General features: G+C 34.4%; 1 protein-coding gene across 2 annotated transcripts in view; it reads left to right on the forward strand.

Moving 5' to 3' along the window:
• The first annotated feature begins 397 nt into the window (after nucleotides 1-397).
• The window catches only part of LOC134852891 (uncharacterized), a 37,195-nt gene continuing 10,577 nt past the window's right edge, over nucleotides 398-27,015 (forward strand). The window contains exons 1-4 of one of the 2 annotated variants that reach the window (XM_063868747.1): nucleotides 398-808; nucleotides 3,919-4,358; nucleotides 24,582-24,902; nucleotides 25,224-25,589. In XM_063868747.1, coding sequence (XP_063724817.1) covers nucleotides 537-808; nucleotides 3,919-4,358; nucleotides 24,582-24,902; nucleotides 25,224-25,589 — 1,399 coding nt within the window. In that variant the 5' untranslated portion in view covers nucleotides 398-536. The remainder of the gene's footprint in view (nucleotides 809-3,918; nucleotides 4,359-24,581; nucleotides 24,903-25,223; nucleotides 25,590-27,015) is intronic. The other variant, XM_063868754.1, reaches the window with a different exon arrangement.

Genomic DNA, 27,015 nt, shown 5'->3' on the forward strand with positions numbered 1-27,015 from the left:
ATATTTTTTCTGCTATTGAAGTGATAAACTAAGGATAGTTTTGTAATTTTTGAACGTTTGCGCTGCTAAAAGTGTCATCAGAATAGAAAGAATAGTGCGTACATACAGTAGATCAGAAGATCGAAAAAAGTGTCGAACACTATAATAACCTAAAATACACGTTATGATATCTACTGATGACGTTCTCTGTCTTCCAAATTGTTATTGTTTTTCGCTTCGCAAATGATACAAAATTGTATCGGGAGATCTTGTTTTCAGCAGACTGCAACATTATTTCGACGTCCTGGGTCTTTGATCGGCTGCTAATGAGCTACGGTTCATAAAAATTTTATTTTCTGACAAGTTAATTAGAATTGAATTCGTGTTCACGGACTTTTAAAATAATTTATTCAGAGTTGATGTGGTAGAAAAAAACAGTAACTATGACTGGTCAAAATTTTTACAGAATGGAATGATGCTGAAATTAAGTGGCACTACTTATTTGAAGTTGAGCTGCAGCAAAATAAAGATTCTTTTTCATCAAAGAGGCAAATAAAATGTTCAAGTATAGCCGGAAACTTTCACTGCCACTAAATGAAGACGATTTGCCGTTTCCTCAGGCTGTCATTCAGCCTCGGACGCAGATGGTCAAATGTCTTCTCTCCTTGAAAGCAGCTTCGAAAGATAGTAACGGTGAAGATGAGGCTAGATGGGAAGAACGTTTTGCCTTGGCTCTCGTGAAAAATCTAAATTCGAGAAGTTTTGATGAGTTATTGAAAGCACTCGCATCACGGGGTACCCAACCAACGAAATGCGTTTTTATCAAAAGGTTAGTGACCAATGACAAATGTTTTCTACAAAAGCAGAACTAAGCGTGTTTTACTTTTGCTTCTGATTTTCAAAGTGAGAACTTTGTCTTCGGGTATTGATTTTTAAAAGTGGGTAAGAACTTTGTCTGCGGGTGTTTAGATTGTTTTTTTTTGTTTTCTCCACGCAAAATCAGGTACCACAAATTATCAACAGGAAGGCTCGTGGGATAAATCTTTGTCTAGTCATAGGTTCAACATGAAAAATCATGGCCATTTGTCCTTCAATAAGAAAGCATAATTCCTAAATCTTTTTCAATTGGTAGAAGATTGCTTTTGCCGACCATCGGCCTAATGTCGCCGGTAGACGCGCTTCACGGCAATAAACGGTTCTGATTTTCGTATAGAATCCTGCCCTCTGTAGAAAAGCTCGGAAATTAAGTCGTATTTCGAGCGAGTAAAGCGAACGAGGTACGTTTGTTAGATGAAAGTCGGTTCTTAAGAGCGAGAAAATGTTTTTTTTTCTGGAAAAAGTTTCATATAGCGTTTTCTTGTTGTTTTTGTATTCTTAATTTGACGACAACTGTAATCGATTATGATAAATTTCTAAGCTTCCATTTGTCTCTCATTATAAGGCACCTTCAAACGGCAAAGTTTGGAAAAAAAATCAGTTTTAATTCCCTAATATTTAATTCAATATTTAATCCAATATTTAATTCAATATTTCCCCAATATTTAATTCAATATTTTAGTCTCATATTTTTTGCTTTCATTATTTGGCCCTTTTCTACCACCCACATTTGATATTAAGTTTCAAAAAACAGTTTTTACATTGTCTTAATTAAATGAAATTTTGCATGGTTAACAAACTTCTTCTTACCTTATATCGTAGCATCACGCATTCAGCCATAATAACAGGTACAACAACTACGAAAATGGAATAGTTTAGATGCGAGTGAAAGTGGAAAAAAAGTGAATGTTTTTGGCTCAGTTTGTAACTGCTTGCTTCAGTCTGCTTTTAAACTTCAAATGTACAATCGAACTTGATGTAAACGGTAATTTTTTTTTATTTGCTCAACAAGGATGAATTTTGGTCGGGTTCCTCGTTTTGGTTAGTTCTTTTCCAGCTTCTTCTTTGTTCCTGCGAGCGCAAGTGTCTTATAATCGGGAACTAGGCTTTTTCACGCAAACCACTCTTCTTACAATAAATTGAACTCTATTATTGATTCGTAACAACTTGCACGTTATTTCCTACTTCGCCTGGATAACGCTGTTACTTGTGCAGACTAAGGTATGGGGTTTGAGTCACGGCAGGACCTTGTTTTTTTCAGTATCTATGAAATATAACTTTTTTTCCGTTTAAACTTGAATTCTTGGACTTTCGTTTGTAGGCTCAAGTTTTGTCGGCTTAGGTGCCGCATCACGTGTTTTCCTTATACAGTAAGCAAGTATCAAGGTATTTGCAAGCGTTTATCATTGTAGTTTCAATGGGGACTTGAAACATTTCAAAATTTAAAAAAAAATGGTTTGGTTCGTTTTCAACTGGCGTCTGCTCAAAGATTGTCGACTTCGTTTCCGCTTCGTAAGTTTAGTTCGGTTGCAAATTTGAATTTCAAACTTCTTGCTTGTTCTTGTTAATTTTGAATTCCTGTCTGTTATGAATGTGGTCGGTCCGAACTGTCTGTGCTAGTTGCCAAGCAACTGGCTACTCCTGTTAGTATATGTACTTAATTGAAAGACTATTCTTTTAAATTTGTCTAGGCTGGTATGGAGGTACATTTGCTGCTTTGTTGAAGTTCCCCAATTTTTAATTCATTGTTTTAGTCTAATATTTTTTTTCTTTCATTATTTGGCTCTTTTCTACCACCCACATTTGATATTAAGTTTCATAAAGCAGTTTTACATTGTCTTATTTAAATGAAATTTTGCATGGTTAACAAACTTCTTCTTACCTTATATCGTAGCATCACGCATTCAGCCCTAATAACAGGTAAAACTACTAAGAAAATGGAATGGTTTAGATACGAGGAAAGTGGAAAAAAGGTCAATGTTTTTGGCTCAGTTTGTAACTGCTTGCTTCAGTCTGTTTTTAAACTTCAAATGTACAATTGAACCTGATGTAAACGGTAATTTGTTTTTTTTCATTTGATGAATTTTGGTCGGGTTCCTCGTTTTGATTAGTTCTTTTCCAGCTTCTTCTTTATTCCTGCGAACGAAATTGCTTTGTTTGGTTTTCAACTGGCGTCTGCTCAAAGATTGTCGGCATCGTTTCCGCTTCCCAAGTTTTGTTCAGTTGTAAATTTAAATTTCAAACTTCTTGCTTGTTCGTGTTAATTTTGAATTTCTGTTTGATAAAAACAGGTATTATGGAAATTTATGGGATTAGGTTTTTTATCTTATTTGACGCTTTCGAAATCTTTTCACTTTTGGCCTAATTATGCCGATTTTCAAAAAAGGAATTGCAATAGAAAGACCGTTCATTCCCCTGTGTGTGCAAGCTTAATCCCCTAGTCTTTTTTAAATCCACTCTACAGCCTTCGAAAAATCTATGGGGGATGATTTTAACCACTTTTTTTCGTTTTCTGAAAAACTAATCTCGCAATTTTAGACCGTTCTGTAAATCTCTTCCCGAAAACTGAATTCACTAAGTATCAAACAGCTATCTCCAGCTTTAGCTATGCCCCTCGTTGTCTCTTATCGAGGCATTCAAATATTTTGGTTCACCTAGTTTTTTTCAGCATTCTTCATTTTTTTTCGACTTGATTTATTTTTTATATTGGCATTGTACCGCAAATGGTGCGAAGCTCTGCGTACACGCTTTTTATTTCGACGTATTTTTTTTTCACTGAAGTGAGTGTGTTGAACCTGAAAATAGTTAACATTTTTAAGCTAACGAGCATCTTACGGGGCTTTTCGGATAGGCGCACACAAAACCAAAACTTCACACGAGCTTTCATCTTTGAAATTAATCAGTAGATTTTGTCTTGTATTAGTTAAATTCAACCAATCAAATTCAAAAATTATAATTCAATTATCAAACTATTAAGAAGATTAATTTTGGGCCGTAGAAAAGAAATTATCTTGCTGCTAATTCTTTTATGAAAACTTTTTAAAATTGCCTTTTTTGATCTAGGCCCTCTATGGACGGCAGAATGCAAATAGGGGCCCGCAAAGTGGTGCCCCATGTAGCTGTTTTTAAATTGTGGCGCAACCCCAGTGTCAGACAAGCCACCCAACTCCTCGCATGTCATCCAGCAACGTCAGCTGGAGCCCAGACTCCTGCTACGAACAGTGGTGCTAGCGGTGGTTCGTCTTCGTCTGCATCATCTTCCACAGCATCATCATCTTACAATTATAAGAGCAATTCTCTGACCCACATGCAAGAGTACACGTGCATTAACCCATACCACTACCAGCTCACGTTTCCGCTAGAAATCACATCAAAAAAGCCAATAGTAGAGGACATATCGCGTATAAAAGAGAAAGGTGGGGAGCAGCGTGAACACGATGGAATTCACGTGAACGGATCTCTAACGAGTCAGAACTCAGTGGAGTTTTGTATGTCAGATGATGGTTAGTTTTTTCTATTCAATTTTAATTCTTATTAAACTAAGTTGAGTTTTGAGCTAGCTTGTCTTATAATCCTATCCACGTGGTTTTTTTATCGAAGTAAATGGTACCATCATGTCTCGTTCCTTTTTGTCTGCTTATCTGTTAGGTTTAAACAAGACTGTCCCGGTTTTTTCTTTCTCTTCAGCATGTGTTCCAATAGTTGTTTCTTTTTGTTGCTTCAATTGGTTTTTACTACTATTGTTCTTGTAAACATTGAGGGAATTTTAAGCCATTAAGAAAAAATTTATTCGGAATGGGATCGGATTTTGGCACATATTCAGTTGCGCGGCTCACTTTAATTTTAAAAAAGTCGGCGACTACTTTATGATTTAATTGTTGCTCGATGAAGCTTCACAAAATTGTCAGTTGGCGCGTAAGTAATTCATTTATAAATGGTACATAAAACTCAGGTGGTACTTAATGCGCTTAAAATTAGTTTTAAAATGTCACCTAATTTTCTCAGATTATATTCTGACGTTCATGAAACGAAGTTTACGAAATATTGCCATCAGTTTCAGTGTAAACTAAAAAAGGAGAATGGTTAGCATTTTGCAAATTTTTGTTCACGGAATGCTGAAATTAGTAGAATGGTGTGTTTTAAATAATAGAGTAAAAATTACAATAAATTGTTGTGTTTGGGCAGTGTACAGGTAACGCCTAGTCTTTGTCTAAGAGGCAAATAGTTCAAATTCTGGGCTACCTTTTTGGGAAAATACCCAGTTAGTTTTTTCGGCTAATTTTTTTAGCAAACGTTATCAAATTGGAAGATAGAATTTTTCCATATTAACAACTTATCTAACAGAATTGCTCGATATTCGAAATTTTATGTAATATTGGTTGTAAATTTACCCACTCGGGTTTGGTATAATTTGAGTTTTTCATTTTTTTTCTGTTTACTCGCCTTAAAAGGTTTTGGTTTATATTATATCGTCTTTGTGGCTTCTTATTGCGAGTGAGCAAAAAAGTTTGTTATGCGCGTGTGTGTTTTGAAGTGGGGCTTCATATTTTTTTGAGTTTTTTTGATTTTGTGAGTCGAATCGAAAATAAACTTCTTCTCTGACTCAACGTATTTATGCTCAAGTTTTTTCGGTTTTGTTGCCGTTTTGTTAGTTTTTTCCGGTGCTTATTTAACCTTGAATTTTTTTTTCGAAATCAGTTTAAATCAAGAATTTGAGACGAAGCCTGATTTTTTTTGGTTATTTTGGTTTTCACGCGATAGATTTTGTCTCATTTTCTGCCAGTTTTTGTGCCATGCTATCTTTGTTCTGTTTTGTAAAGAATGAGAAGCTCAGCTTTGCTTCTGAGTCAAATTTTGTAGTAAAAATGAAAACGAAATTCCACTTCAAGTTTCTGTCACGTTTTCTTGCCACTTACCAATATACAACCAAATATCTGTTGTGCGCATCAAGTTTCATCACAAGTTGAATGCAGTTTTTGACAATAGAAGTCTTGGGCATTACAAGTTTTTTCCTATTTTTGCTCCAAATTGATCCTTTCGCCTGGGTTATGTTCAGGAGGTTTTATAATCCCTAGATTTTCGAAAAGGGATTGCCGTATGTTTTGAAACCCATATCTTTGAAGTTTTCCCATGGACCTAATTTTATGCGAACGAATGTTAAAGTATAAACAGGTATTCTCCTATATTTTAGTCTGAAATATTCGGAGGTTTGTGTAAATGAACGAAGTCACATTAATATTGACATGTACGTGTATATAGGTCGTGTGGTGTTTGTTTTCAAGAAAAAGTCTTAAAATTTTATCACTCTGTATTTTGAACTTTCGCGGTTGGACTTTTGTGTCTGACGTTTAATTCAAGGTTTTTTTGCTAAATTGAAGGCAAATTTAGTTGTACAATAACGAAAGAACAAGTGGCGCAAAAAACTTGATTGATTGATTGTTGAAAAATGTTCAAAAAATTATCAGTAGACTTTTCGGCTTTCAAGAGTTCCTTGACTTTTTCCTTCTGTCTGTTAGCTTTGTTCCTTCTGCTGGAAGATTTGTGTTTTGTAGTATATTTGTCGCGGAATTTTTTTTCCCAAAGAAGTTATTGAAGAAATTCACTTCATTTTCTCAAGCCTGAAATAAATTTCGTGTTTGTGCTCTTGATCTGCCGAACAAACTTTAAAAGCTGTAATAGCAAGGTTTATTTGTTGTGATGTAATTCGTACTTTTTGTCTTTAACATGGCAATCTCTGATCATAAAAAAAAACGAAAGACTGATTAAATTTTCAGTAGTTGCTGCAATTCAAAGCGATTTTGTTTTTGTGAGTCGATGAGCGTGAGTGTTATATAGGTCGCGATGATTTTTCAGGAAAAGTGTTAAGATTTGTTCAGACTGAAATTTAATTTTTTGTGGTTTCACTGTTTCGTTTTCTTTTTAGTTTCAGTTTATTTCCTTTGTTAAAAGGACGGCAAACTCCACTATCGAACAGAAAAAGTGCACAGCTCACGAAAACGCCATCGACTTTTAGATTCGTTAGTGGAAGTTTAATTTTCAGATTTCGCAGCAAAGTAAAAATTTAGTTTATTGATCAAGTTTTCTGAATCTGAGTTTATTTGGGTGAATCCTAAATTGTTCTAGAAATTCAAAGAGCTTTCAGGACATCTAGTTTTTCTTTAGAACTCGAAAGTTGAGATTTTTTCAAAAAACAAGTCGGTGTTTTTTTTCTGATTACTTGCATTCATTGACTCTTGTCTTTTATAGTTTTTCCTTGTTACTTTAAAAAAAAATTTACCCTAGCGATAAGAAAGGGTATTGCAATAGGTTACTGGACTTTTTTTACCGTTAATACAGGACTCATCGACTCCTGGTGGTATTTTGTTCACAGGACTCATCGACTCCTGGTGGTACCTTGGTTCATAACGAATACAAATTTCTTACTGTCTCGTGCCCGCTTAGCCTGTAGGTTACGAATACGCTTAGGAAGGCAAAGGTCCTGGGATTGAATCTGACGAGTACCCATTTTTTTTTTTCAAACGGTAAAAAGTCCGGTTCAAAAAAAAAATTCGGCCTATTTTTTGTCTGCTTATATTTTGTCGGCTTAGTTGCCAGATCTAAGAATCAGATTTGTTTGCGCAAAATAGTTTCACTGTACTTGTCAATTGTCTTAGCATCTAAAAGTTCGGCCGAATCCAAATTTGCTTTGTGCATTGGTTGTTTTGTTACCATCTCGATTTGTTATTTTTTTTATTTTTCTTTTCCTTTTTTTGTCTTAATTGGTTTCGGCTGAGTTTATATCTACTAAGTGGACTCTTATTTCATTTTTTGATAAACGAGAAAAGTTTTTGTGTACGTGTGTGTTTTGAGGAGAAGGGGGACTCGAATTTTTTATTCAGAAGTTTTTGATTTTTTTTTGGGTTGAAGGGCTGCTGCTGGTTTTTTTTACCGCTTGATAAGTTTTGCTCCGATGCTAATTTTGCAGTCTGTTGTCTTGCTACGCTTTTTTCGAAACGATCTGCATTTAGTTTGATAGATTGGTTGTATGTATATTTATAGAACATCGAAAGTACTTTTTTGCTGATGATTTTGTGGCATTCGATTAAGCTCTCGGTTTAGTTTCCGAATTGTGCTTACCACCTTGGTTTTAGTACCTATATTGTTTTCGCGGATACTTTTTGGGCAGTATATGTATATTTTCCAAGAAGAATTTGCCATTAATTTTGGTTAATTTTCAGCTAATGGGCCTTCGGCTTTAATTCTGTCGGTTTATTTGCCTAATATTTTGTTTCCTAGAACTTTTCGATATTTTTCATGAGATAATTAAGACTTCGTCGCCAAAGTTAAATTTTTGAATGCTAAAATTCAACCCCAGTTGGATTTTTTTAAAAATTTTAAAAAATTTAAACAGAAAATTTTTTTTGTTTGTAGTTGTTTCTGCTACGCTTACAACTTTCGATTTCCTCTTTGATAGTTCTTGAGTGTCTTGCTTTTTTAATCCTATGCTTGTTGTATCGCAAGTGGTTCGAAGCTCAGCTTCGCCTCTGTGTTAAATTTGTCGTTGGATATTATTGTTTTCTGAACACATATTCACAAGCGGAGCGTGAGCGCGGTTTTCTGTTTTAGTACGAATTTATTTTATTCCTTTGTTTAAAAACAAATACAAATTGGGTCTGTGAATTGAAGACCAGATCGATCATATGAGCTATGTTCTGCTTTATACGAAATTCAGTATAAATAAATCGTAGTATGTAGGTTTACTAATTGAAAGTATATATAAAACGATGGTTGAGGAAAGTTAAGGCATTAAAATTCATTTAACTCACAAAAGACACTTTTGTTGATCGGGTTGTTTTTTTTGTCTTAAAATTTGATTTTTCGCAGTTTTGATTTGTAATTTTTCTTTTCAAGTTCAATTCAAATTCGTTTGCTAAAAAGACGGTAAATTAGTTTAGTTGTTCAGTTTTAAGATTTTTCAACGGAATGATTAAGTTTTCAGTGATCCAGTTTTCTCAAATTGGGTTAATTTTATCTAAAAATGCTATCGTAAAATTTTCTTTTTGTTCTGAGAGCTTATAAGGCCATATTTACTGAAAGTAGATATATATCGAAAAATAAGTCTTTTTCCGTGAAGTTTCTGTTCTGTTTCCATGAGTTCATTGACTCTTTTCCAACTGTTTAATGTCTATGTTTTCGATTTGATTTCGTTTGGGTTATCTCTTGTTTTTTCGAAACTAAGCTTTTTTATGGCCACAATTTGCTGATAGCAGGTAGACCTTAGTAGGCTTGTAATTAGCAAGCGTTATCAATCGGAATATAGACCTTTTTGGGTTAACAACTTGTATAACAGAATCAGTTGGTATCTTGGTTAATAATGAATTCAAATTTCGCAGCGTCTCCGGCACGCTGAACCTGTAGGCAACAAATGCGCCTGGGACGGCAAAAGTCTTGGATTCGAATCTGACCGGGACCTGCTTTTTTCTCATGGGAAATTATGAGTTGCAAACAAATTGTCGGTTTATTAAAGCTTATGTTTTGTCGGCTTAGTTGCCACATCTTAATTTTTTTGCTCTATGCAGTTGTCATTGTAGTTGCTTTCTATGCTTTCATGTTTTTCTGCAGTTGTAATTCTGCTAGCCTCGACTCCGTATATTTTCCTTTTTTTTTCAAAGTTATTCGTGACACTATTTTTTTATTTTTTGTTGATAATTGTTTTTGAATTTTCATTAAACGCCGTCGAATGTGTTTCTGGACGCGTTTTTTGCGCAATTAGAAAATCTTTCCGGACAACGTTTTGAAGTTTTTAATGTATGGTTTCTTTGAAAAGAAATTTTTTCCGTGTTCTTTGAAATCAGTGGCTCTCCTTTTCTTTCCTGTCTGCTAGCTTGCAATGCTATTTTGTGGTGACGGTAGTGATGCGAAGCTCTGCTTCGCCCCTGTGTGTAATTGTGTATGATTGCGTAAAATTTGTCAGTTGTTTGACCAAAAAGTTTTTTTGTGTGTTTTTATCCGTCTTTTGATGCACGTTTTAAAATGGGCTTGAGTGAGAGGACAAAAATTTTAATAATAAAGCAAAATGTTAACAATTTTGTCTTTTAGTTTTCAGGCATATAGCTTTAATCGAACCTTTTACCAGCTTGCTTGCTTCGTGTTGCTTATTTTTAACTTCATGGCTTCCACAGTATGCGAAACAAAAAAAACAACCGGTCTTTGACTGAAAAAACTTCCCAACTTTTTTGGCTTAAAATAGTGTTTTTTGATATCTTCAGGAAAATTAAGCTTTGACTTTTGGGCCACCTTTACAGCTTTTTGATAGTATGTGCTTTGGCATTCGAATAGTAATAGTTTAACACAGTCGATGCATTTTAAATCCATCAATTGAACCGAAAAAAGCGATTTTTTTTCAAACTTGTTATATTCCAATTGCAAAATGGTGTCTGTTTGTGCATAGCATTCAAACTATTACTTGCAAATTTGTGTCAATTTGTGCATAGCATCACTTTTGCTGCATAGCATTGGCAATTTGTTAGCATATGGTAGCTGCTTTATTTGTGACTTGGGTTTGTCGGTGGTTAAGCGTGCGTGCGTGGCTGAGTGCTTAGTGCGTGAGACTCAAAATCTCCTGATTGCAGTAGGCGGAAGATCGAATCCTAGACCTAGCCGAATTTTTGCTAATTGGAGGTAACTACTTTTTTTTTCACTTGATAGAGCTGCTTTACCATTTCAAGGCTATTTTCTATATCTATTTATCTATCTATAGATACTATATTTAAATGCTTGCCATTTTTAATTGTTTTTTTTTTTGCAACAGTTAAGGGCATAACGTATCTATGCGTTGTTAAGTAAGCTATATCGCAAATTGCAATGCGTACGAATTTTTTTTTCGATTTTACAATTAGAGTCTAGTGTTTGTTCCACCTAGTTAAAATTTAGCAACACAAAAGTGGGATGCTGTCAGAGTTTCCCCAGGGTTTGCGAGTTTGGTCTTCAATTAGACGATTTTTGTGATGTTTTTCAAAGGTTTTCAGAAAACTCAACTCATACAATAATTTACATAAACTTGAAATTTACAACCCTATTGTTGGGTGCTGTGAGAGTACTCTCAAGGATTGCCAATCTTGCCTCCAAATTTGACTGCTCAAATCTTTGTAGTTTTCGAGATATAACGTGTTTTAAGATTTCTTAATTTTTTTTATAAAAAAATTAGATTTTAAAAAATCAGAAGATTTGAAATTCCTAGTCTTGCAGTTGTGTATTGTGAGGGTACTCTCAGGAGTTTAAATAAATCGTACGTCAAAATGCGCTGCTCAAATCCTCTCAGTTTTTGAGATAAGACGTTTTTTGTGATTTTTCAAAAAACTTTTAGAAATCATAAATTTAAAAATTGTTGTCAAATTTTGAAATTCTCAACACTCTATTTAGCGGCTGACAGAATTTTATCGACGGTTTTGAATCGAATCTTACTTTCAATTATGACTGTTCAAATCTTTGTAGTGTACGAGATATGACGTTGTTGTGTTTTTTTTTTTCGAAAAATTTTCAGCAAATTTAATTTTTGTTTTCAAATTTGAAGCCTTCTGTTTTGTAATGGGCGGAGGGGACTGTCAGAGTATTTTCAGGGGTTGCTAATCTTGCCTTCAAATATGACTGCTCAATTTCTGTAGTTTTCGAGATTGACATTTTTTGCGATTTTTTCAAAAAAATGTTCAAGAAAACTTAAATTTAATTTTTTTCTTCAAATTCTCAACCCTTTTGTTCGGGGCTGCCAGGGCACTCGAGGGGGTTTCGAATCTTGCCGCCACATATGTTTTTTCAGGACTTTAATTTTCCAGATGACGTTTTTATGGTTTTTCAATCTTTTTCGAAACTAAGTTTTTTCCCTGTAATTGGGTACTGTGAGAATTTAGCGTCCAAATGCGACTGCTCAAATGCTTTTAGTTTCCAAGATGTGACGTGTTTAATGTCATTTTAAAATTTAAGTTAAACGCTAGTTTAATTTAATAAAGCTGCTTTTTTGTCGTGTTCTCGCTAATGTTTGCGAAGCGCAACTTCGCCTCTGTGTTGAGCTAGTTGAAAAGCGTATTTTTAGTTATAAACCTCTAAATGGCTGTAATGCTGCCTTTTTTTCCAACTTCGCTCGATTTTATTAACAAATGCTGAGTATTCAAATGGGGCAGGCGAAATTGATGAATTTCATTCAGAATAGTCCTAGAGGGTTTTCTTCTTCACTTCTTTGTTTTCTCTACAAAAATTAAACACAAATGCCCTCTTCACTGCGGTTTATTTAGCTTTTTTGTGTCTTTTCGGGTTGATTTAAACCTAGGGGTATTAACACCGCGAACAGGGTTAAAAAAGTTGTGTTTGCTTGACTTGTGTGTATTCAAAAAAGGAAAAGCTAAATAACTCTATTTAAAGGAGTGTAACTGAAAAGACTCGAAAGCAGCAGTTGGACCTATCAAGTCACCCTGATACGGATAATTTTTCTTTGTTTTGTGATTATTTCAAACAATTGTCACCGGTGTGTTAATGTGATTTGAGTAATTCATTCGCATTGAGTTGAAATGGATTCAGGAAGTGAGTGAGTCACATGCTTCCTTGAAAGAGTGGTTATTTACCGCCGCGTTGCAATAATTGCGCGGAATTGAAAGAACAAGGAACCTACGCTGACCTAGAAAAGCTCCTCGTAGCGATCAACTGGGTTCTGATTGTCGGCATGGTGGAAATTGGGTCACTTTTACACAACTTTTCTCTGATAGTTTCGATTCGATTGCCGCTGCAACATTTCGAAATTTTATTGCTCTTTTTATAGGCTATGTAGGACAGCGTGTGCACAGTTTGCAAAGTGCTTCTAAGTTACAAACGTTTGCTCTGCTTATCCATGTAGACGATTTTTTGCTTGTTTTGATGCTGTTTGTATTGTAATTTGTGTTGATTTAATTGAATTGCTGATGGGATATCCTCCGACTGAGGGAGTTCTCAAACAATCACACAGGGAATGAACAAACAGGCTGAACTGTCTGGGAAATTGTTTGCTCTTTAATCATTTCTCAAATCAAAAAAGTGTCCTTTCATGACTGCGCTTTATAGTGGCGCTGCTTCAAACCATTCTCGCACGTCACCATAACGCTGAATGGAACACATCGAATCTCGCAAACCCAAAAACATCAATTTTTTTTGATTTTCCTTCAGATTTAACCGGGCCTGTCTGGCTTTCTGTTTTTTTTTATTATTTTACTGGAGATGCTATTTTCGGTTGTCTGCTATAAGTTGTAAAAATCTAGTTGCGTTAGCTGAAAATTGACTATAGTTGCGTTATGACTTCATCATCGTTGTTACAGATCCCAGAGAAATAAGTTGGTCATATTCTATTTCTTGCGGATTGGACTCGTAAATTTATGACACGTGACTTTAAAACTGTGTCTCTAAATTCACAACTTGGTCAAATAGACCAGTTTAGTTGTAAAGATTTGCAATGATTTAGTGTTGGTGTTTTTGACATGAATTATTGATATTGACGCAAGATAGGTGACCGCTGTCGACATTATTTGGGCGATTTTCAGTGCGGCGCGGGGCTGTAGATTAGAGTTTTAATTGCACTTCTTTCAACTAGCACATTAAGGGCCCTGTCGGTAAAGCAAGCCCACGACTACGACATTCCACTCCAGCTATCACAAGAATAGCACCGAGCTGAAGTCATTCATGATGGCTACTGAAGACTTACTTGGTCATACCCATTTCTTTATCTGATCACGTGAATGTATGATGTCTATATTTGCGATGAAAGGCGCGCTGATTACAATACAATAACGACACACTTGGGTCGGAAATGACTCTTTTGAAGTTCAAGCTCAGTTTGCCTAGTTGGTGTCTCTTGAACAGTTGTTAAATTGTATAGGCGAAACCTTAACCCTACTTTCAAATTATTCTTGCTCATAACTGATCCGTATTCTCAAATATTTCTGCGTCAATTCAAGTTAGCCAAATCTTTCAAATAACTAATTCTTGTAGCGCGGATCCTATGCGTTTATATAACTACGGCTCCAAATGCTACTTTCAAAGCACATTTGAATCAAGTTTAACTGCCTCAAACTGGATAATTTGGTTCAAAATTAGATTTTTTATGACCTGGTGTTTGATTTGAGTTTTGTTTGTTTTTGTTTTGGAGACCTGTTTTTGGTGCTGAGGAATCTACATTAGTTTTCATATATAAGTGATATAAGAACTATCAAAGGCAGAGAATAAATAACAAAGCCTTTTTGTACTTTATGGCCGTTTAATGGCTCAAAGCAGTATCTTATTACTCATTATTCTTTAACTTCGTATAGTGTCCAAATTAACCTCGTGTACGCGGTAAGTTTCACTTTAATGGCCTACTTGAAATTGTTGTAGCTAAATAGTGGCTTGATCGTAATGAGTATATGTGAAACCTTGGGTTTGGAAACCGTTCGATGACTCTGTAGATAGTGTAGCTCGAGGTATTTTTCCGACTTTCGAAGAATTGGGGAATATTTTGTTCCAGTGCGGGTGATTTTGTTCCAGAGCAATTTTTGAAAGGAATTTTTTAATACCATTTGAAACCCAGTTATGTCCTGAGTTCAAATTTAAGAAGATATTTTACCTGTGATAGTTTTTCGAAAAAATATGGGATGTTTAAAGTGGCCAATTTAGCTAATTTGGGACAATCAACGCGCGATATATTTCGTGCTAATAACGCGTAAGTGGCTATTTAATCCGCTCATAAATCATTCCAAATTGAATTGCGGCAAGATATTTGGTGTCATTAATACGGCACTAGTAGCTAAGAACATCCCTCTGTACTTGGCATAGCGTATGCGGAGAAGTTTACTAAAAAATCCGGAAAAAAATAATTTAGAAAAACTTTATTGAATTTTTTAACTGATGTTTTCAAAAACTGTTTCAAACACGTTGAACGGCAGCCAGAACATTCAGGCTTATCCCTGATACGAGCAGTCTTGTTAAAATTTAATGAAAGAGATTGTGAAAATTATAATTTCTTCCAGTATGTTTTTGTATTCAGAAAAGTGAGCGTGAGAGCGTACTGTACAATTTTCAGTCCACTTTTTTTTTCAACTCAAGCCGAGCATTATGGAGCAGTTTATGAAAAAAAAATTTCTCAATCTCAAAAAAATGTTTTTTTTTGAGAGCGAGAGAAGATTTTTATCCCCGTTGAGATATTGATAGCCTTAAAAATATTTGAATTTCAAATGTGAAAAAAATATAATTTAACCTGCGGTCACGCGATCATTTTGGTTAAATTTTTGGAGAATCGAATGCTGGCAATTTGTCATTTTTCTGGGCTTAAGTATGCGCGCTCTTGTGCATTTAGTTATGCTGCTCAACACGTTAGCTCGGCTTATTTGAGCATGGCGATCAATTCCCAATTCCGACACTTTCAAGTTGTTATTACCCTTCGGGAAGCAAGCGTATGGCAATTGGGTACTTCTGTTGTTGTACACATGTCGTTCCTGAACATTAACAATTTAACTCAAAGCTTGAATTACGCCAACTCAAAATTTCACTTTTATATGTAGTATCATTCACTAATAAAGTCTCTTCTTCTTCTTCTTCTTCTTCTTCTTCTTCTTCTCTGTTTTTTTTCCGAAAAAAACTTTGTTCACAGGAATCATCTGGACTCCTGGTGGTACCTTGCTTTATCATGAATCTATATCATTTAGCCTCTCCGGCACACTTAGGCCGGAGTTAATAAATACACTTGGACGGCAAAGGTCCTGGGTTGGAGTCTGATCAGGACTTGTTTTTTTTCAAAGGGGAAATATTCTGTTTCCAATAAGATTGTCGGCCTATTATTTCTCTTCTTATATTTGTCGGCTTAATTGCCACATCTAAGATTTGTTTATTTTTGCTGTTAATGATTTTCCTTGTAGTTACTGTAAGTCTTTGTTTCATTTTAAAAATCCTGACGAAATGAAGTTTGATTTTTACATTGGTTGCAATTTTACCAACTGGATTTGTTAAATTTTTATTTTTTTAATTTTTTTTTCGGCTGATTTATCCTTTCGATAGCAAGGGTATTGCAACCGGGTACTAGATTTTTTTCCCGTAAACAACCTCGTCCACAGATGTCAACAAGCATGCAGTACATGACTGCACGCAGTACACGTTTATTTGCGCTCATTGTTCTATTACTCTCACTGTGCGTCCTTATTATTGTTACCCCAATAAAATCGCAGTTCAGTTTTTTTACATGATATTTCTTAGGTTTTTTTTTGAATTTTCGACTTCGTTGCTTTCGTATTATTTTTGTCGGCTGAGTTTTCGCTTTGTTTTTACCATCCAATTAAACCACTTATTTGAATTTTAGTTTCACAATATAATTGCTCTTAGTGTTCTGATTTAGCTCTGCTGTTTTTTTATTATTTCTTAATCTTGACATCGTATATATTATTTCGTTTTTTTTTCTAATAAAAACTTTGTTCTGCCCTAATAATTTCGCCTATATTTTATCGGCTTAGTGCCTTATTTCAAGTTGTTTCAATGGAATCATATTTTTAATGCTCATATGTGGATTGAAAAATGCTAACTATCTTATTCGAAATTATAATTCAATATTTTCATGACAACAATTTTTTCATCGCCGTTTTTTTTCTTTTTTTCCGGCTTGATAGGTTTCGTCCGATATTATATCGGCTTATCGGCCTCATGTTGCATCCTTGGACGATCGAAAAAAAGTTTATGTGTGCGTTTCTGTGTTTCGAGGGCGAGGGGGGCTTAATAAATTCTTATTAGTCTTAAACTTTTTTTATTTTCTTTTTTTTTTTTGGTCTTCTTAGGTTTCGGGCTATATTATATCGGCTTAGTTGCCTCATATTGTTTCATTTGACGAGCAAATAATGTTTTCTAAATGTCTTCAGGGCGACGGGGACTTTTTATAAGTCTTAAATTTTGTTGATTTTTTTCGGCTTCAAAGGTTTCTGCCAAGGTGTTTATCGCTTGGTAAATTATCTTTCGATTTTATTTTTACATTCTATTGTCTCGGTATGTTTTTGTTTCAAAACTAGTGAAGCTCAAGTTTGTTTCAATACTAGCAAAGCTCAAGTGTTTATTTCGCCTCTGTGTTTATTTTGACTCAGTGGCTTCTTACTGCGTCGTTTGATGACCGGAAAAAGTTTTTGCGTGCGTATGTGTTTTGAGGGGAATGAGGACAAGTTTTATTATTTGATTAGTTTTTTGAAGTATTTCACGGCTTGAAGGGTTTCGGCTCAGTTTTTCGGTATTGTTACCGCTGGGTAAGTTATTTTTTCGATGCTAGTTTTGCATTTTATTTTCTGGGTATGTTTTTGTCAAAAAACTATGTGCATTCATTTTGATACATATAGTTGTATGTATAGTAATAAAATATCGGTATTACTTTTTTGCCGATGTTTTTTCGGCTCTATAGTTGTCGATTGATCGCTCGGGTTAGTTGTTGTTGTTGTCGTCAATTCAGTAGCATTTAACTATATTTTTGAATCATGTTGAAACTAAGTTATTAGCCGGCTTGAAGGAATTTGAGAAATGAAAAATGAAGCAATTTTGAAATGATTTTCTTTGCTTTTGTAACTGTTTTTCATTGTATTTTTTGCTTAGAGTTTTCGGTTTCGTCTCGATTGCAAAGTGAAAATCTTGGGATATTGTTTAACTGTCTGTGCCTATCATAAACGCGCATTTCAGCTTTATATTATGTAGAAGTCAAGCTGTTTTAAAATATCTTTTCAATGTCCCGATAGTTTTGTCGCTTTACCGGATGCCATTTTTTTCCTGATGCCCCTTAATTTTTTTTAAAAAAGGTTGTGCCAACAGGCTTACAGCAAAGGAGCGAAAGCTGTTACGATGGCAGATTTTTCACTTTTTCTGAGCATGGTAAGGCTTAAGTATACCATGGATGCATTTCAGATAAAATTTTAGCAAGTATTTTCGCCAACAGGTTTGTTTTTGGCTCAGCTTGGCTATTTTTGTTTAGCATTACATTCGCTAAGACGAATTTTATTACGCTGGCCATTGGTAAGCCTTATCAAATCGGAGTATACGCTTTTTTCAGGTTAACAATTTATTTAACCAAGTCAATTGAAAGCTTGATTTATTACCCTTGCAAAAAAAACGATAACAGGTGACATCGGAAGACCTGGATTGCTGCAACTGTTACAATGGGTTGATGAAGAGTTTTTTTTTTAAGTATTAACATAAAGTTTATTTGAGGTAGTTCCTTTTCTGTTACTTTCTTGTAGTTTATTGGCCAAGTTTCTGAGCAATTGTTTCATGAGGTTTTTTATGCAAGTTGGTTTGAAAACATTCTTTGCAAGCTTGCTGTAGTGAGAAAAATTGATTTAATTTGTGGATCCCATGGGAGTAATTTTTCATGCCAAAGTACAATTATAGTAACAAAAACTAATTCAAATTTTAATGAGATGCATTATTCAGGATATACGAAGGAGCAATACTTTTCCTTCTTCCTCGGCGATTTCAGATTCGCTTAAGGAGAAAAAAATTGTATCTGTTAATTATCTCTAAATATTTGTATAGCTGAAAGTAGATTCAAACCGCGAAATAGACCTGCATTCGCGCTCAGAAAAAAAACTGATCATTAAATTCAGATGCTTAAGAATATTACACATAGAGCACAACCTCCATTGGCAAATTGTACAATAGATAGCAAGTGTTCCAAATTTATTGCGATTCAGTTGTAACCATGGATTCATTGCGATTTTGACGGAAAGGCAGACTTTTTCTCAGAAAATTTTCTAATTCGCATCTCAAGGTTCAAAGAACAATGCGGACCTGGTGGCTATTCGAATGACAGATGGGCCAAATGACAGAAAAATTTCGACCACCCAGAATCGTTAAAACTGTGTTTTTATTCGCTGAAGGGTTAGTGCACATAAGCGATGGCAGAATTGATACAATCTGAATTATTATATCCTACTGGCCTGGATTTTGAGCCGATAACTGCGAGGCAATTTCATTTACAGTTCATGTCTTGGTACTGGCAAGCTCTCAGCACGTAGCAGCCAATTGATACATACTGGTTGATATTGATTTTAATCTGCGGAATCCTTTTACTTTTTGAGACTGTCGAAATTTCAGGGAGTCTGTTGAAGAATCACTTCTATTTTTTTTTTCATTTTCTTAAGTTCTATTATTCGGGGTGCCACCATGCGTTTTGTTTGGTGGTTAGACTAGACAACGACGACGGAAACAAAACTTCTTTTGTTTTGGTTACGAGTGACTGATAAGCCAATTAGACTGTGACTCTGAACTGAATTTATCTACACCGTTCATTAAGAAATTACAAAGTTACCTTCTTAGTTAAAGAAATAGAAAGCGCGTTTCTCTGTCCTGATATCTTTAAATGGTTTTTCAGCACATTTCTGTACTTTTTCAACGTACATCCTCAACTTAATTATCATCATTCATCATGTCTTTGAACTAAATTTTAATTTAACCCCTAGCGACAACACTAAGCAGCGTTTCCGTACTAGATTTGATTTATGCTTCAAAACGTCACTATGTCGTCAGGTGACAGTCGTCTACATATCATCAGGTTATCAACCGGTACTTTTACACTTACTTTTTGAAAAACGATATTCAAGCTTCATAAGTTTTTTCATTTTATTTTTTTTCTGCTTTTTTTGCTTTTAGTCGCACAGTGTAGAGCTAGTCCTTCTTTTTCTCTTCATTTTCAGCTAGCAAATTCACGAAAGGAATTGAATCTAACGAAGTATTATAGAGTAAGTGCTTTTAGAGAGGTGTGATTGGATTACTAATTGATATATTAATTGCCCATAATAGCGAAGTTGGAATCACTTGAAACTCAATGATCAATGATTGAACTCCCCGCGGGCAAGCTTTTTTTAATAAGGACTAGATGTTGTAATCAGCCCTCAAAACTAGCATTTGCATGCAAATAATAATAATAAGTACAGAACAACATTCTGTCAATCCAGAAGTTATTCATTCTTGTCAAATTGATGGGTTTATCAATTCGGTTTGAAAAGAATGATTTATGGTATCTTTTTTGGACAAATTTGATCACGTCAGTTTAGATTTTTTTAGAAAAGATTTCATTAAAATTTTTTTTTGGTGAGTTTCTATTCAAATGAAGCTCAGTACGTTCTTATGGTGAAAACAACAATAAAACCGGCACAGGAATTTCTGTATTTACCATGGAAATCCTTATAAGCTTCACCGAAATTCCATTTCCTAAAATAAGACACGGAAATTAACATACGTCCTTATTTCATTTTCTCTAAATGGAACAAGAGAGGATCTAGGATTTTCTCTAAGGTGGGGGGGGGGGGTGGATTTTCAAAAAAAATCGTCGAGCCTTTTTTTTAGGTTGACCAAATCGATTTCCAAGCTCTCTCAATGTACTAAAGCATTTCCGAGCTTTTTATTTTTTATCGAGTTCTCCCAAGCATTTTTTTGCGTCTCTCGCACATTTGGTCTGGAGGTAACGAATATGTCTGGGACAGCAAAGGTCCTAAGTTCGAATATTCCGTTTCAAAAAAAATATCGCTTATTATCTGTCTGCTTATGTTTTGTCGGCTTATATGCCAAATTTTAGATTTTTTTTGCTAAACGCAATTTATATTGTAGTTGTTCTTAGTGTTTTGATTTACTTCTGTTTATAATTTCTTGACTTAGTATTTTTTCTGTTTTTTTTTCGCTGAAAACATTTTTCTGCCCAAATGATTTCGGTTTTTATATGTTATCGGCTTAGTGGCCTAATTTTGAGTTGTTTCAAGTGAAGCCCAATTTTTTTTTGCTCACCTCTGGATCGCACAAGTTGCTAAAATCTTAATAGAAGTTATAGTTGAAGTTCTTTATGACAACAATTTTTTTAGGCTTTTGTTTTTTCTTTTCTTGTTTTCGGCTTGATTGGTTTCGGCTTATATTGTGTCGACTTAATGTCCTCATATTGCATCTTTCGACGTGGCAAAAAAATGTGTTTGCGTGTTTTCAGGTTGAAGGAAACATTAGAATTTAGAGTTTTTTTGCAGCTATTTTTTCGGCTTAAGATGTTTCGGCCTATATTATATCAATTAAGTGGCCTCAAGTTGTTTCCTTTGAAGAAGGATAAATAAAGTTGTATGTTTATGTGTGTTTTGAGGACGAGGGTTTTACTTTTTTATAAGTTTTGTTGATTTTTATTCGGCTTGAAGGGTTTCTTCTAATGTATCTTTGTCTTTGTTACCGCTTCATAACTTTTCTGGTGTTAATTTCACATCCTTTTGTCTTTGTTTCAAAGCTCTCCTGAATCATTTTGAGAGATCTAGTTTTCTTTGACAGTTTCGATTTTTTTTTTCGATTTTTTTCCCATCTTAGCGGCTTTCTTGTTTTGTATAGCTTGATATTGAAAACCTTGTAGTAATTTGCACAGAAGAGCTTGGCGTGATAAAGCTCGATTTTTTTTGATGTGTCCAGAGTTGGCATGCTCAAAACAAAGAGAATTGAAAACATTTATCAAACAGTGTTTTAATCAAGTAGTTATCCAGGGTACTGCAACCGGATAGTAGACTTTTTAGGTTATAAACATTGTCCACTGGACTTCTGGTGTTATCCGCAGCTTACATCATTAGTATATCAATTTTCATTCAATAGTTATAAGTTCAAAAGTAACATCTATGCCGGAGACAAAGGTCAGAGACTCGAATCAGACCGGGAACTGCTTTTTTGCAAATCGTTTTTTTTCTGCCTTGCAAAATTAGTTTTTGGGCTACCGTGTCAGCTTACTTCTGGTGGCATGTCTTAATGCAGGTAATTTAATTCCGTTAATTTTTAGTTCTTGTTTGTATTTGTTCTACGATTGGAGAAATATTTTGCGTTGCTTTTTTGTTTTTTGTTCGTGATATCCATAAGAAAGCTGCGATCGTACTCTTATTTTATCTGAGTTTTGATTTAAATTGAATAAGAGTAATGAACGTAGTGAAGACTCCTATATAGGTCTTGCTGATTTTTTTGTTTTTCAAGAATTGTCTTAAAAGTTTCTAATAACTACAGATGTGCATTCATACATATCGATGCATTTATGAATGCTCTTAGGTATATATGCATTTTATGAGTTCAATTGAGATTCATCTGCTGAAAGTGACGTAAATAGCACTCTCCTAATATCGATGTGGAAATGGCGCGAAAAAAAGGTTAACGATTTCTAGTTTCGAAAGTGGAATTTAATTTCAAATTTCCAGCGGAATAAAAACTTTACCTATTGATCCAGTTTTCTCTAGTTGGGTTCATATTATCAAAAAAGTTTCAATCATAAATTGTTCTAGAATTTCAAAGAGCTTAAAGGGCATCTATTTTTTTCTTTGAAATTAGAATGTTAAGATTTTTTCAAGAAAGTCGGTGTTGTTTATGTTTACTTGCGTTCATTACTCTTTTCCTATCTTCGGTTGGCTATGTTAATTCTTTAAAAAAACTTTTCTTAAGAATAAGTACGTTGCTCCTGAAAATTTGTAGTTTCTGGTGGAACAAGAAAAAATGTCTTCGTTTTTCGCACATAGTCAATTTTTTCAAATATTTTAAATATCGTAGCTGTGTTGTACAATTGTTGTTTAATAGAAATGTTAAGGGGCTTTTTAATTGTTCCTCCCATTTTTTAAATTTGAGATTTTGTCATATTCAATGTATAAACGCAGAGAACAAAACTTTGATGGCTTTGATAGATTTGGTGAACACAAATGCGATGACTTTTGGTTAGCCGATTTCTAACAAGGCCCAGTTGGCGCAGATGTGAAAGTAGTCATTTTTTTCTGGAGCTATTTTTTTGGGTCTGGACGAAACTCTGGGAGCTTATTTGAAACAAATTGGAATAGTTTACCAAATAATGTGTATTTTTGGCTCATTCGGCTTGATAAAAAATTGACTTTGTACGATGAACAAAAAAATTTTGAGATAATGCTGAAATTGGTTTGAAAGTCATATTGAAGCTAAATAGCTTGTGCAAGATGTTGAAATATTGATTTTTCGGGAATAAAAAGGAAGACCCAGAATTAATATTGAATCTGGAATCTGCTTATTCAACAATTCAGAATGTTTCAAAAAACTGAACAACTTCGATCTTTCGAATTTTGCAAAAATAGGTGGATAAAATTTTTTATCGCTTGATTACGATACTTTTAGTGCGATTTAAAATTTTCGAAAAACTTGGCATTTAAAAAGTGCAGGAACTGCCGTTTAGTTTGCTAATTTTTTTAAATCAAAGTATGCATGATTGTTTTCAAATCTGTTGTCTTTGTTCGTATTTTTCGTTTCATGCATGTTCCAAACATTTAAAATGTTTTGAAAGGTTCTTTTTCTAACGTAAAGAGAACATTTGATGTGATATAATTGATTTCAAGAAATCAAAGGCTTAGGTGAAGTTGAGTTTAGTGACCTAAACAGCAAATAGTTTAAACGGTGTGATGATTAATCAATAATCTTTTTGATAAGTAATTTAAGCAATTTCTGATACCTAGAAAATCCTGGATTGCCTAAGTTGAATGTCTCAGTTAAATATTAAGTGGTGTCATTGAGCTCAGGCAAATTATTGGTCATGTTGTTACGATCATTGAAAATCGGAAGGAACTTTGGTGTGTTTTAGTTTTTTCTTTTTTTTCCACGCAAAATCAGGTACCAAAAATAATCATCGGAATAGGTCCAGTGATATATCGTAGTAAAGCCCTTTCAGTCGTGATTCGAACGACATAAAATTTTTTTTTTCAGTGTCGAGAAAAACCGATTTGAAAATTTGGATTTTTGTTTTAATTGCTAGCTTATAAGATGACCGTGCAGGCTTACAATAGCTTATTTAAGCCGTGAAAATTTAGTTTTAGCCAAGTAAAGGTAGTTTTTGGTGGTTTTAGCGCAATTTTAATAATAAAAAAAATTGAAAAATTTTTTGAAATTGTTTTAAATTTGTTTGTTCAAAAACTGTTTTCCAATTGACCCATTTTACTATGACTCTCAAATATGACGAAGTTCTATTTTTTCATGTATCTTAATTTTCTTCTATATATGTGAACTTTTTTTGACTTTTTCAACTTTAGTTCGATTTTGTTCACTAAAAAGAAGACAAATTACGCTCTCCAATTACGAAAACGGAAGTGGGGTGAAAAAATGAGAATGAAAATGACTTAAATTCACAAATAGATTTTCACATAAAAATTTTCTATTTGAGTACCGGGGTGCTTCTTTTTTCTGTGGCAACTCATTTCCCTACATAAGGCAAACTTTAATAGTTGACTGACAAATAAGCTTTTTCTTTGTAAATCTCAATTAGATATTTATAGCATTGATTATTTCAGCTGATCGACCGATTCGAAAGAATTAATTATTTAGTTTCTTTTTTAATCTTTTTGTAAAATCGAAAAAAAATTCTACCATTCAGCTAGAATGTTTTTTGGAAGTAATCGATCTGCATTTAATTTTTTGGTGAGATTGTCAAGCATCAAATTGATATTGTCAAAAATGAAGCGCTTGCTTCAGAAACCGTGAAAATACCGTTAAATCCGTCTAAGTTCATTGTGAGTCGATGATCCGCCTATCGAAGTGCATTATATATGGCCCATAAAAAAACAAGTATCGAATTTAAAGTAAGTACCGGCGCTTAACTTCATTTTTATTACATTAATGGTAAATTATTTTTATTCTAGACGTTTTTTAATGGCATCGCATCATATAAATGTTTTTCTGGTTTGATTTAAATTACTTGATTAATTTTTATGACAGAAAGGCTTGATATTTTGTAGACGATGCAGTGGACTTGGATCGCAATATCAATTTGACCAAAGTTACTTCTAGTAATTCCAGCCACTCAGCAACTAGAAACTCAAATTGTGACTCTTTACCCCCGTTAGTTTTGAATACATCATCAGAGAAGTTTACGCCAATTTTATCGTCACTTCTCGAAACTACGCCCACGCAGTCTTCTGTTCCGAGGAGCCAAGACGTCAGCAAGGTTTCCCCGGAATCGCCCCAGACTTTCGTTGATCTCTCGACCGGGTCTTTTTCTGAACGCGGCAATTGTTCACATAACTCGACATCAGAAAGCGCACATTTTTCACTCATTGGTTAGTTAGTAGTAAATCATTCTTTTTGTAATTTGGAATTCACTGGTATCGATTTTAGAGATTTCATGCAAATACATTAATTAATCTTGAATTACGCAGTAGAAGGTTTTCTAACTACAATTTTTTATACTTTCTAACTGCAAATTTTTAATCTACATTATTCTTTGGAAGTGGCTAATTCTTTTTCAAGATTATTGAAGTGGTGCAAACAGCTTGGATCAACAGCTTATTGACAGATGAATAAGAAAATTCATTAATTTTTTTATACTTATTCAGTAGCTATATTTCAAAATAACTTATTTCTTTATCTTTTAAACGCAGAAACGTCATCGGGAAATAGCAGTAGACGCGACTCAATCAGTTTTTTTACAGAAGTGAAATTGGACCCGAACGAATTCAGCGAAACTCTCTCGATCGGCAGAAATTCGAGAAAAGGGTCTCAAGAATCCGGTCCAGCCAGCATGACTATTACGTCATCTTATCCTTCCCAATCGGCCTATGCCTTGAATGGACAGATTGTTCACGCCCATTCCACTTCGCACTTGTACGACAACGTGACATCAATGTACAATTTTGATTCGTCTCAAGTGGCGTCGGGGCAGACGTTGCGGCAGTTCGGAAGTGTGCCGATGATTGTTCCGACTGCTGTAGGTGGCGCAGGAATCCCGTCTCCCGAACGCAATCAAGGTCAGCCTAGAAAAGTTTTGTTCACTATTTTTGTTTCGGGTATTCTCTTGATTATCACGGTTTTCATTCTCAATTTTGTCGGCCTGGCTGCGTACGATCGCCAGTTCGATTTGTCTTATTAGCTTTTGGGGTTAAAATGACACTAAGTTTCAAATGGAAGTCTTTGGTTGAAAAGTCTTGCGGAATTTTTAAGAGTTATGAACGCAGTGAAGACTCTTATATAGGTCTTATTGATTTTTTTTAAATTTTTTTTTGGGAAAAAGTCTTAAAATGTGCATAAAAGTCTCTAATAACTACAGATGTGCATTCATACATATTGACGCATTAGTTAATGCACTTAGGTATATGTGCACTTTTTGAGTTCAATTGAAATTCATCTGAAGAAAGTGACGTAAGTTGCATTCACCAAATACGAACGTGCAAATGGCGCAAAAATATGTGAACGATTTCTAGTTTCGAAAGTAGAACAAAAACTTTACCTGTTGATCCTGTTTTATCAAGTTGGTTTAATGTTATCAAAAAAAGCGCCAATCTTAACTCGTTCTAGAAAATTAAAGAGCCTCAAAAGCATCTGTTTGTTTCTTTGAAATTCGAAAGTAGAGATTTTTTCAACAAAGTCAGTGTTTTTTATGTTTACTTGCGTTCATTACTCTTTTCCAATCTTCGTTTGGCTATGTTTGAAAATTCAGATCTACTTGACAAGTGCCTCCTCCCCTTTCAAGAAAGGTAAATAGTTCTTAAATAGATATGAATCAGAAACTCGGTCTTAATTTCAACCAATCAAAGTGCAGCAAAAAAGAGTGTTACATAAAACAAAGGGTGGCCTGGAAGCAGGGTTGGCTGTTTTTAAAACAGGGGGGTTTTAAAACATGTTTTAAAACAGGTGTTTTTTATTCATGTTTTTAATTATTGTTTTATATTACGTCATACTGCAACAATATGAAGCAAGCTATATGTTTGTAAGCATTGTATGTTTGGATAGGAAGTCTCGTCTGGATAGGAAGTCTTAGATTCTGAAAAAGTAGCTAAGCTTGCATTTTGCTTGCGTGCCCTTAACCTGTGACGTATCAATTTTATTTTATACCATGGCCTAAGTTTTGCCTATTTAAGTTTTTCATAATTGAAGTTTCAAATTGGTTCCATGTTTTTTGTCAGCCAAGAATGTGTGGTATAATTCTGACAAAGTAGTTAAAAATCTGAACCCTGCCTGGAAGTGCGGATAACAGGTAATGAGGTTAAAAATTTCTAAGTAAAAGTAAGAAATTGAGTCGAACATAATTCACGGAAGTTAGTTCTCCGCGAAAGTGTTCATTTTTAGTGTTCAGGGTATGCTCATGTGTTTTATCTGCATACTTTTATCCGCTTTGCTTCGTTGATTTGGCGCAGTTGTCAAGATATTAGACTAAATCTGTAGGTTTGCTTCAAA

Source organism: Symsagittifera roscoffensis, chromosome 1 (assembly GCF_963678635.1).
Source record: "Symsagittifera roscoffensis chromosome 1, txSymRosc1.1, whole genome shotgun sequence".
In the NCBI taxonomy this organism is placed as follows: domain Eukaryota; kingdom Metazoa; phylum Xenacoelomorpha; order Acoela; family Convolutidae; genus Symsagittifera; species Symsagittifera roscoffensis.